At 48.9% G+C, this 12,077-nt stretch overlaps 1 protein-coding gene across 2 annotated transcripts in view; it reads right to left on the bottom strand.

The window, feature by feature from the left end:
* The window catches only part of SLC24A4 (solute carrier family 24 member 4), a 162,581-nt gene extending 150,825 nt beyond the window's left edge, over positions 1-11,756 (bottom strand). For both annotated transcript variants that reach the window (XM_057539168.1, XM_057539169.1), the window contains exons 1-2: positions 11,627-11,756; positions 9,450-9,560 (exon numbers count right to left, since the gene is read on the bottom strand). In XM_057539168.1, coding sequence (XP_057395151.1) covers positions 9,450-9,560; positions 11,627-11,756 — 241 coding nt within the window. The remainder of the gene's footprint in view (positions 1-9,449; positions 9,561-11,626) is intronic.
* Positions 11,757-12,077: the final 321 nt, after the last annotated feature.

Below are 12,077 nucleotides of genomic sequence, written 5' to 3'. Positions count from 1 at the left end.
CGTCAAGAGCGGAGAATCTGGAAGTCAGATGGCCCGGCAAGGAGGCGAGATTGCTAGCAGATGGCCCCAATAGTTTGGATAAGGCAAAAAGGCAAAAAAAAAAAAAAAAACCACCAACAACAAAACTTTTGATTGCAAACAAATCGGTATTAGAAACATACCAAGAAGTGGTGCCCACACAGGTGTTTGCTGTTACAATGGATAGGCATTCCCTGTTCCTCAGGGGGCACCCAGACAGTGATGGAGTCTGGAATTGCAACGCAAGTCCTCATCTCTAATATTGTCTTTTTCTACCCTGTTTATTCGTAATTATGGATAAGGATATAGGCGCACGATTCACACCATCCAAATTAAAAACCTTGGCTCCACAGATGTTTAGGGCAGTGAAACTGTTCTGTATGATATTGTTACGGTGGATACATGTCATTATACATCTATCAGAACTCAGAATGTACAACACAAAGAGTGAATCCTGATGTAAACTATGGACTTTGGTTAATAATAATGTGTCAGTATTGGCTCATCAACTACAACAAATGTACCACAGGAATGCAAGGTATTAACAGGGGAAGATGGGAAGAGGGGAAGTAATACAGGAAATCTATTTTCCCCTCAATTTTTCTGTAAACCTAAAACTACTCTAAAAATAAAGTCTATTAAATCTCTCTCTCCCTGCCTCTACCATACACCTGTCTCTTCTTGCTGGCTGGGTGACCTTGGACTGGTTACTTAACCTCTCTGAGTCTCCTGTTCCTTATCTGCAAAACGAGGACACTAATAGCACCTACCCAAAGGGTTGTTATGAGGAGCAAGTAAGTTAATACACAGAAAGCACCTAGAACAGCACCTGCCGATAGTACGCTCGTGTTAGCCATGATTACAATGATGTGATGGGTACCCTTAAATACTTCAATTCATCATGGGATTTAAGGTTTGCAGCAGCCCTATGAGACAGGTAGGAAATGCTGCTATCCTCATTTTACAAAAGAGAAAACCTGAGGCTTAGAGAGATTATATAACTCGCTATAGGTCACGTGGCCGGCCAGTAACGGTGAGCTGGGACACAATTCCACACATCTGCCTTCCCCATGACAAGCTGCCATCGCCAAGAAGGAAAGAGCTCGTACACACTGAGACAGGGCATTGCCTGGCTGCCGGAAGTCTTTGTACTTATCCTATGTAATCTCGTTTTGGGAGGTATTTGTGAGAGAGAGAGAGAGTGGGGAGGGAGAGGGGGTGCAGGGAAGGGAGGGAGGGGGGAGAGGGGGGAAAGATCGACCCCAAATGCCAAGCAGGATCCTGGCAAAGCCAATACTAGAACCCAGACCTTTGGCCCCCAAGCCACCTGACCCACTGTATTAACATGCCCACTCCCACCACCCCAAAAAAGCCAAAAGTGATCACACTGATCACAGGGTGCTGTCTTCCTCGGCCTGTACTTGCGATCAGGTTTGTGGCTCTGCCAGCCTATCGCTGTTCCAAGGTGGACGGTGACACTTGCCCCAAGGAGCCACCTGGCTGCTCTGGAGGTTGCCCTGCCCAGGAAAGCCCCTCCCCACTGGCACTCCAGCTCTGTCGTCTGGCACAGTAACTCAGCTGTGATCTCCCTGCCCACAGGGATAAGTTCAATTCTTGCTTTTCCAACGCCACGCTTGCTTTTACATAACAACTTTCAAACTTGGGATGTGTGCCTTGAAGCAGCCTCTGAACAGACGTTCGTTCAGAATCCAGACACGTCATGTCATCACCGGTACCACCTCACCTCCACGCCCACACGGCCTGATGTACTTTTTGCAGCTCTGGGTCCCCTCCTCCTACTCTTGCTTTCTCGTGCCTTCTGCACCTCTGCTCCCCGCACAGGGGCGCCTACAGAGACCCACTGCAGCGGGCACCTGCTCAGCGATCTCATGTCTTCCCAGCCCAGCCTCAACGCTGGCTCCTGTGTGCAGGCTCCCACACCCGCACTAGCCTCCACCACCCCGTCTCCTCTCCCTATGGTCTGTAGCTCAGCCTTGGCATGGAACAAAAAGGAAAAGTAGATCAGAGCCAGGCTGACCACAAAAAAGCCTCCATCTAGCACGTGATCCCACACCTCTGCTCTCCTGAAAATCTAGAAACCACCTTCAACTTCAGATGCCTCTCAAGCACCTCTCTGTCAGCCCTCCTTGCCCCCAGCCTTCCCTCTGTGGACACTACTGTGGACTGAATGCATCCCCACAAAATTCCTATGTTGAAGCACTAACCCCCCCCAAGTAATGCTGTTGGAGATGGGGCCTCTGGGAAGTCACTCGGGTTAGACGGGGTCATGAAGGCGAGCTTTGGGCCTGATGGAGTTAGTGGCCTTATAAGAAGGGCCAGCAGAGGCTTATTCTCACTCACTCTCTCCTGCCACGTAAGGACACACACAAGCCAGTAAGAGAGTCCTCACCAGTGCCTGATCCTACTGGCACCCTGATCTCGGACTTCCAGCCTCCAGAACTGTGAGAAAATACATTTCTGTTTTATGCCACCCAGTCTATGGTGTTTTGTTATGGCAGCTCAAGCGAAGACACATAGCCACCAGGCCTTTCAAAAGACATATCTGAAAAGGAGCAAAACCAAACATGACAAAGCAAATTCCTCCAATATCAATGGAGGGAACCAAGCTCCGGGAACCAAGCTCCTCTCTCCCTTTTCAAACATGAGGCACAGGATGCTGGGCACCTAAATGAATGGGGTGACATGGTAGAGGCAGGACCACTGACTCAATCTCAAATGTGCAGGAAAAGACAGTGTAAGAATGGGGGAAGGCATTCCCACCCCAGCTAAGAAGCCAAAAGGTAAAACACCACCTAACTGTCAAGAGACAAAAACCAGTTTTTCTATTCAGAGGCAAGTTCTGCAAGGTATGCCATCTTCCAGCATCCTAAATCTCCAAAAAGGTTAAAAAAAAAAAAACACCAAAAAACAAAAAACAAGAAATGTATTCACAGAAGAGAAGACAAACAATGTGTGTCAAGACGTTTACTTGTCCTCATAAAATTCAATTGACAAATAGTTTTCTAGTACCTACAATACATGGGCACTGTGTCATCTCTGGGCTAAGCAGATAAAAATAATAATGAAAGGAGCGAATGTGTGAACATGTATGCGTTTAAATGCTTGATGGGTATTAACTCATTTAATTCTAACAACCCTATGAAATAAATGCAATTATCACCCCCCTTACCACCCTCATTTTACAAAAGGAAACACTGAAGCACTATTATGGTTTTAAAAAGCAAACGAGGCTCGCCTTTTATATCCTAGTTGAGGGAGGCAAACAAACAATATAACAATGGATAAGTTTAGTGCCTGTTAAAACCTAAACCAAGAGAACCTGTGACACAGAAGGCTACTTTGGGTTGGGTGATCAGGAAAGGCCAGTGGGAGGTGACAATCACAAGAAGAAGCTCATCTTAGAAGACGGCGGGCAGGGGAAGAGCAAGGTTCCCAGAAGCTCCAAAAGTCAGCCGCAGAATGTGTCCAGCACTGGTTCGGACCTCACAGGTCAGAGCCAGGCTCAGGCATCTGTATCTTTCAGAGCCTCCCAGGTGTTTCTCACCTGCAGGCTAGGGGTGAGAATCACCGGTTCCACCCTCAACTGTCTTCAAACACTCCAAGTGTCACCACCGAGAAACGTGTGGAAACCCTTGGGTCCTGATATGGACTGAAGGTTTGTGTCTCTCTGAAATTCCTATGTTGAAGCCCTAACCCCCTAATGTGATGGTGTTTGGAGGTGGGGTCTTTAGGTTTATTTGAGGTTATGAGGGTGGAGTCCCTAAGACAGGATTAGCACCCTTAAAAGAGGAGGGAGAGAAACCAGAGCTCCAGTTCTCTCTCCACCACGTGGGCACACAGCAAGAAGGCAGCCGTCTGCAAGCCAAGAATGGAGCTAGCCAACACCTTGACCTTGGGCTTCCCAGCCTCCAGAACTGTGAGAAATAAATGTCTGCTGTTTAAGCCACCCGGTCTGTAATTTTTTATTCTGGCAGCCTGAACTAAGACAGTTCCCACAGGGTTCAAAGTCACTGCCCCTCGTTCCTATTTCATGCATTTTGTAGGGAGGGACCCACTGCCTCTGGAGGAAGATAAAATAGAAAAATAAAACAAAAACCAAACTCCAATTTTGACCACTGAAGGCTATGGAAAAGTCTTTTTTTTTTTTTTTTTTTTTTTTAGCTTCCCTACATTTAAAAAAAGAAACCAAACTGGTTTTCAGGAAAATCACTATGTTAAATTAAGTGTTAGCCTTCATTCAACATTCAAATACTTACTGAAAGCCTACAAAGTGTCAGGCAGTGTTCTAGCCCAGTGCTTCCCAGCCTTTGGTGGGCATGGGAACCGTCCCGGGGATCTCATTAGGATGCAGATTCTGATTCCGCAGTAGGTCTGGGGCCTGAGACTCTGCATTCCTACCAAGCTCCCAGGTGATGCCAGCCATGCTGAGCAGCAGGGCTCCAGCCCAGCGGGCATCAACCCTGGCTTCAACTTGGAAGCGGCTGGGGAGCTCTGAGCAAGTACTGATTTCTAGGCCCCAGCCCCAGACGAAGGCAATCAGACACTCCAGGGTTGGGTCCTGGGCATTTCAAAAGTGCTTCAGTGATTTGAACGTGTGGCCAGGATTAAGAATCACTCTTCTGGGCATAGAGCAGTGAGCAAGGTAGCCCTCAAGGGGAGACAGATGATGAATAAGTAAATTATTTTAGATGGAGATACATGTCATAAAAATAACATAGGGTAACATGATGGGGTCAGGGGGGCACTTACACTGAAGCACAAATAATGAGATGGAAACACCACCAAGATCTGGAGAAATGACCCCAGGCTGAGCAAAGAGCCCACTTTCCACCTCAAGTCTTAAGGGATGACTAGAGCAGGGTCCCATTCGTGTTCTTAGGAAACGAAGCTAAATACTTCTCTGACAGGCGAATAGGAGCACTCAGAGGGGACAGAAAATAAGACATGGTCCCTCCCTGGAGGTTCTTATGGAAACGTGAACTAACGTTTGTTGAACACCTACTGTGGGCGATGCTTCAGCTCTGGGAGCTGACACAGCAGGAAATTCTTCAAGCCCCATCTTCTCACATCCCTGAAAGACCTCATCTGGTAGATGAGGATGAGGGCCCTCTAGCTGGTGGAGAGGGACGCAGAGCAGGAGCTTCAGGAGATGTAAGAACCTTGGGGTTCTTTATGGGTGACTCCTGTAACTGCAGGAAAGATGGCAGCCATTGGCTGCCGCCCTGTCACCCCCCTGACACTCTAACGGGAAGGGAGCTCTGGTCCACCTTGGTCACAGCAGCAGCCCCAGAACAGGACGGTTATAAAACATTGAGGGCCACCTCCTGAAACTGCCCATCCCCAGCTGACTCCCAGGCAGAGTTCGGGGCTGGAGGAGGATGCTTCAGTCCCCTCCCTCCAGAGGCAGAGAGTGTGACTCACGTCTAAGCTGGTCCAGACCCAACACTCCCCTGGCCAAGCAATTGGCTTAGAGTCATGTGACTTGAGTCATGTGACTCAAGCCAAGCCACCAGAACCTCGGGGCTTCTGCAGAACCGCCTCAGCCACCAGCGCTCTCTCCCAGCATTTTTGGGTCTGGGAGGACATAAAGCCAGAGCTGTGGTCACCACCTCCCCACACTGGCTGACACCTGAGCCCAGAGACAGAAACTGAGTCTCAACACTTCACCTTTGACCTCACGCTTTCAGTGACTAAGCCAATAAATTCCCTTTTTCGCTAAACCCAACTTGGGGAGGTTTTCTGTCACTGCAGCAGAGGCCTGCCTCATCTAGACGCTAGGACTCCACAGATCTGCATCGGAGTCACTCACTGCCCTCCGAGCCCCGTGGGGCTGCTGCCTGGGGGACCTCTGCAGTCCTCCTGTGTCAGGACTCTGTCCTCTCTACTCGATTGTGAGCTGCTTGATGACAAGGGCGGCCTCTTATACTTGCTTCTACTCCCCACCAAGTGCCCACTGCAGGGCTGGACACACAACAGCAGGTGTGTGCTACACACTTGTGAAATGGAAAGGAGACTGGATAGTCTCGTGGTCCAGAGACGAGGAGGCTGGAAGGGGAGTCAGGCTTCGGCCCCGCCTGGGCTGGGAGGAGAGCGGGGGCAGGTGCAATGGAGCAGGGAGGTCATGAGGTCCAGAGTCAGATGACCAAGGGATGCTCCTGCCAGCCAAGAGATCTTGGGAAGTCACTGAACTTCTGAGCCTCGTGGTCCTCATCTTTGCATAAACACTAAGAATTAAAGTGTTTAATATTCGAAAATGCCCTTTCATTCCATCACTTGACCAATATTTACTGAGTCCTTTCTATGTGCAGGACCCTATCCCAGAAACAGTCAACACAAAGCATAATCCAAATATTACTTACTGCTAAACATTTTGCGGTTTCCCTGCTTCCCTCTCCACAAGGCGGACAAAAGTCCAGTCCTTCCTGCCAAATAGGACTGACTGCTCCGTAGTTAGTGGAATAATTTCTGATCAGACATATACTGAAGAGACAGGGGCAACAGTGGGGCATAGGAGACTCTCTCCTAAGAACAGGGCCCCGTCTAAGCCAATGTGCCCAGACTAGATGGGACAGGAGCCACAGGACGAGGACACAGCCAGCCCACGATGAGGCCATCAATGAGCTAGAAACCAGTCAAAAATGCACTCACCCTGATTCTTTACCCAGAGTAGCTAAGCCTTCCTTTCATGGATGGTGCTAATTTTAGCCTCTCAGGTGCCTAGAGAGGATGGACCCATAGTTCCTGGCCTTACACATGTTCATGGCTTAGTCCTGCACATGCGCCGGCCACTTCTGGCTGATGGAAGAACGTGCTGGGGGAGGTGAAATGACAGGACGGGCACCACTGCCCACTGGGTCACCGAGATAGATGGGAGTTTAAGGGGAATCCCAGCTGCTTCCCTGCAAGCTCACGCAGTCGCAGCCCCATCAAGCAGAGGATGAACCGTTTAGAGGTTTACCAAAACCTCCGTGTCCCAAATGGACTTCTCACACGGCATCTTGAGGGGAGGGAAGTTGATGGTGTAGAAAACAGGCTCTGAGGGAAGGCCCTGGCCTTCTTCAGTGCATGGAACTAACCAAACATTTCAGACCCCCAGGCCTAGGTTCTAGTGCCAGCTTCCCCGCTTGTAAGGTTCATGACTTTGAGTGACTCGTGTCTCCTCCCTAGATGTTTTCCGACCTTTAAAATGCAGATAAGACCTGCCTATGAAAATAAGACATGGGAAGACTGCCATCCTAACCTGGTCCTTTGGCCTAGGTTTCTAGTTCCTTTTGCACACAGCCCCATACAGAGCCTTACCAGATTCTTCCAACAACCCTGGAGTAGGAGGCCAAGTACTATTCTGCCCATATTAGAGGTAAGAAAACAGACACCTAAAAAGATTGACTTGCCTGGCAACTTGGTGGAAAAGCCAAGTGGTACCCATCTATAGTAAAACCTCATAGGGTCTGGAGAAAAAGGAACCCTCCTACACTGTTGGTGGGAATGTAAATTGGTGCAGCCACTATGGAGAACAATATGGAGGTTCCTTAAAAAAACGAAAAATAAAAAAAAAATAATAAAAAAAAAAAAAAAACGAAAAATAGAGCTACCACGTGATCCTGCAATCCCACTCCTGGGCACATACCTGGAGAAAATCATAAATCGAAATGATACACGCACCCCAATGTTCACAGCAGCACTATTTACAATAGCCAAGACATGAAAGCAACCTAAAGGTCTACCAACAGGTAAATGGATAAAGAAGATGTGGTATACATACACAATGGAGTATTACTCAGCCATAAAAAAGAACCAAATAATGCCATTTGCAGCAACATGGATGGACCTAGAGATTATCATATTAAGTGAAGTAAGTCAGACAAAGACAAATATCATGTGCTATCACTTATATGTGGAATCTTAAAAAAATGATACAAATGAACTTATTTACAAAACAGAAATAGACTCACAGACATAGAAAACAAACTTACGGTTACCAAGGGGGATAGCAGGGTGGGGGTAAATTAGGAGTCTGGGATTAACATACACACATTACTGTACATAAAGTAGGTAAACAACAAGGACGTACTGTATAGCACAGGGAACTATACTCAGTATCTTGTAATAACCTATAATGGAAAAGAATCTGAAAAAGGATATATATGTATAACTGAATCACTCTGCTATACACTTGAAACACAACATTGTAAATTAACTATACTTCAATTAAAAAAAATAAGAAAATAAAACCTCATAGTTCCCAAAGAGCTTTTTTTTTTTTTAAATTTTGTTTGTTAGTTTTTTTGTTTTTTTTTTTAAGATTTATTTTTTTATTGATTAATTGATTGATTGATTGATTGCTATGTTGGGTCTTCGTTTCTGTGCTAGGGCCTTCTCTAGTTGTGGCAAGCGGGGGCCACTCCTCATCACGGTGCGCGGGCCTCTCACCATCGCGGCCCCTCCTGTTGCGGAGCACAGGCTCCAGACGCGCAGGCTCAGTAATTGTGGCTCACGGGCCCAGCCGCTCTGCGGCATGTGGGATCTTCCCAGACCAGGGCTCGAACCCGCGTCCCCTGCATTGGCAGGCAGACTCCCAACCACTGCGCCACCAGGGAAGCCCCCCAAAGAGCTTTTGAATGCATCATCCCACTGAGTCCTTCTCACAAAGACCCCCAAGTTTGGGAGCCAGAGCTAAAACCTAGGACTGGCCTGTCTGAGGCCTGGGCAGCTTCCATTCGCTGGCCCGTACAGGTTCTGAGAAGAAATCTCCACCCATTTAAGCAAAGCCTGCATCTGGCAGGAGAACAGACGAGATGTCATCACTGGGTCCCTACAGCCTCTGATCGCCTGGAAAAGTCTGAAGAGGCACATCGAACCACCTCCCAGGGCGAGCAGAACCCATCTACCAGGCTGCAATGCTACCTGGAACTCCTCTTCCAGAGAAGGGGCCCCAGCAACCCAGCGTGTCCCACCCCTACAGCGACCCTGGGTGGTATGACCCTGGTGAGTCATCCCAAAGTGCCCTCTGCCACAGCAGCTGGGTTTGTGTCCCTGAAGCTCCATCAGATGGACACAGAGAGCAAAAGGGAAAGAAAACGAAGACACCCAGGCAAACAAAATTGCGGGAGCTGGGGCGGAACACTGAGCCTTTAGGAGCATTGTGAGAACAAAAAATGAGAATTTAAATTTAAAAATGAGAATTTAAATTCTCTGAAATGTGATCTTTTCAGTTGTTGGATAAAGAAAGTACTGGAGTTGCTTAGCAGCACGACTGATTAACATCTGTACGTTACCTTTCAACACCTTAGAGCTACCCATTCCTACTCAGGGTCACAAAACCACCTTTTCTCAGCTCTGGCTGTAATTGTCCGCATACGCACCATCTCCAGATCCCGCCGAATGCCTTAGGGGAAGAATCTATCTCTTACCCGGATCTGTGCAGTTCTTAGCTGTCTGAGTCCCGTTCACTGATGCCATCAGCCTTCTACTTCTCCACGTGTCTGGTAAAACACGTTTGCCAGCAGAAGCTGTTTTGTGCCCTGGATTGGAAAATAAGTCACAAACGACATTAGATCAACATGGCGGCTGCGTTCTCACAATGGCCTTACACGCCTGTATCTAGCTCTGTCAGCAACAGCCCTGTTTGATTATTGAGAGCCATCTGTAGGGAGTGATACAATGACTGGAAGCACAGTATCACCTGCTTACCTACAGTAATCTGCTTCCTAGATCGAGTTCATTGTTTCTAGTCCCAGATTGGTCAGCATGTGATCTGACCTTGGCCAAGATTGCTCCAGTCTCAGCCCTTCACAGGTGCAACAAAGGGTTTTAGATAGGTGACCATGAAGTTCTCAGCCAGTAAACGTGCTCAGGGGTTCCTGCCCTGAAGGATAAAGTCAGCAAACAGGTGGAGAAAGTTGATGGGGTCTGGCCCGCGGCTTCTCACCCTTGAATGTGCACACAAATCACCTGGGAACCTTGTTAAAATGCAGATTCTGATTCAGTAGGTCTGGCCCACGACCCAAGATTCTACACTAACAAGCTCCCAGGTGACACTGATTCTGTTGGTCCAAGGGCCACACTGAGTAACAAGGGAGATCACTGGTATGGATGCCGATAACGAAGCGCAGTTAAACTCCTAAAAGCCAGCAAATAAAAAGGATTCTCACCTTAAGACCTTTAAAGTATTCATTTATCTCTCCTGATGTGCATACTGCTTCAGCTGGATAAATAATACCTCTTCTATAATGCTGACATCTAGGAGCCTCTAGGTATTTTGTTATTTCTTGTAATTGAGGGAGAACACACACCAACTTGCCCAATTGCAAAGCACCAGGTACTAAAGTGTTCAAATAACCTTTCTGGATTTCTGTTGGACAGGGCCAGTTTTTGATCTTTTATCCTCAAATCACAAAGTTTGGGTTTTGAAAGGCAGTATTAAAGAGTTAAATCAAGTTCCACCTGATTTTTTATCAATATGAACCTCTCTAAATTGTCCCTAACTGCTCAAGAAGGTACCATCTGCTTTATTCCCCATGTCCAGGTTGCTAAATCATGCCATTTCTTTCATTTTTTAAAATGTTAGACAGCAATCGGGAAAAAAGCATATATACATACGTATATACACACACATATAGGTATAACTGAATCACTTTGCTGTACAGCTGAAACTAACACATTATAAATCAACTATACTTCAATTAAAAATTTTTTTAAATAGTTTCTGGAGGACATTAAAAATTAAACTAGAACACTAAAAAAAAATACTAGAAGGTCCACAGCGTCCAACTAAAAATGGGAATGTTAGCCACCTGAATGTCTTCTGAAGCTTCCACCTAGGCTCACATCCCCCACTCCCTTCCCTAAACATATTTTTTGCAAGTTTCTTTTTCTCTCCATCTTAAATTTGTATATCCTAAGCAACTCCCAAATCCCTCAGTCTCTCCTTGGATGAAGGAGTGTGGATAGTGGTTCCAGGCACAAGCGTTCTGGTACCGTGGGGATTAAGAGGAGTTGAGAAGTGATGCTGAAACATAGCAGCAACCTCCTGAGGGGACAGACTGCCCCCAACATTTTTAGGGTTTGGAGAGGACGCGTCAGGACACCCAGGGCGCCCCTTTGGCAGGGGCGAGGGGAGAGCTGAGACTCAGTTCCCAGCCTCAGAATCTGGGTTTTCGAGGGACGCGGAGAACAACCTTCTCCGCTCCGTAAAATTGGAAATTGGTCCACTTAGTCTCGTCCGCCCCAGGCCAAGAGAATCCACACCTGGATCCCGCCGCTGCGCTGCCCACACTCCCTGGGCACCCCAGGGACAGAACTCTGGCGCCGAGGGGGCCAGTGGTTCAGGCTTTCGCCTTAGTAACACAGACCTGCAGCCGCGTTCTGAGCCCCCAGGGGCCGCGCGCAGCTCAGGGGAACAGGAACCACAGCTCAGAGCGTCGATATCAGCCCTCCTGGGTGCGCTCTACCTGCCTGGTGGGGAAGGGACTGGATGAACCCTTGGGGCCAACCTGACTGGGAAGGAAGGGAAGACCTCTCGGAGCTGCCCCACGGCTTTCCAGCCCAAGCCCCCCAACTCCCGGGGCAGGCCCGCACCAGTACCTACCCCAGCTGCCAAAGAGGCCAGACGCACAGCACACCAGGGCCAAAATCGCGCACACGAAGCCAACTTGCTGCAGCAGCATCTCTCGTCTCCTGCGAACTTTGCGCGGCCGCGGGGGGCCGCGGAGCGCCATCCCAGAGCGCCTGGATGCCGTCTCTGGCAGAGGATGAGGAGCCCCACTGGCCGGAGTGCTATCTCTGGCGGAGCGGCGTGGGTTGGAGCGGGCGACGCGAGGCTCAGAGGCGAGGGGCTACGGGCCAAAGCTTCATGGCCCGCGGGCGAGCTCGGCGGGGAAGCCCAGAGGGGAGCGAGGAGGTGCGGGCGCGCGGCGTGCGCGCTCCGCTCACCGTGGCTCCGCGGCGAGGAGGCGACGCCGGCACGCTGGCGCTGGCGGCCCTGGCTCGCAGGGCTGGCGCAGTCCTGTTGCTGGTGCCCCTCACCTGCCCGCTCGGCC

This window comes from Balaenoptera acutorostrata (genome assembly GCF_949987535.1).
Source record: "Balaenoptera acutorostrata chromosome 3 unlocalized genomic scaffold, mBalAcu1.1 SUPER_3_unloc_1, whole genome shotgun sequence".
Lineage (NCBI taxonomy): Eukaryota > Metazoa > Chordata > Mammalia > Artiodactyla > Balaenopteridae > Balaenoptera > Balaenoptera acutorostrata.
The sequence above is the reverse complement of the archived record's forward strand: the minus strand, read 5'-3'. Positions and strand labels throughout refer to the sequence as shown.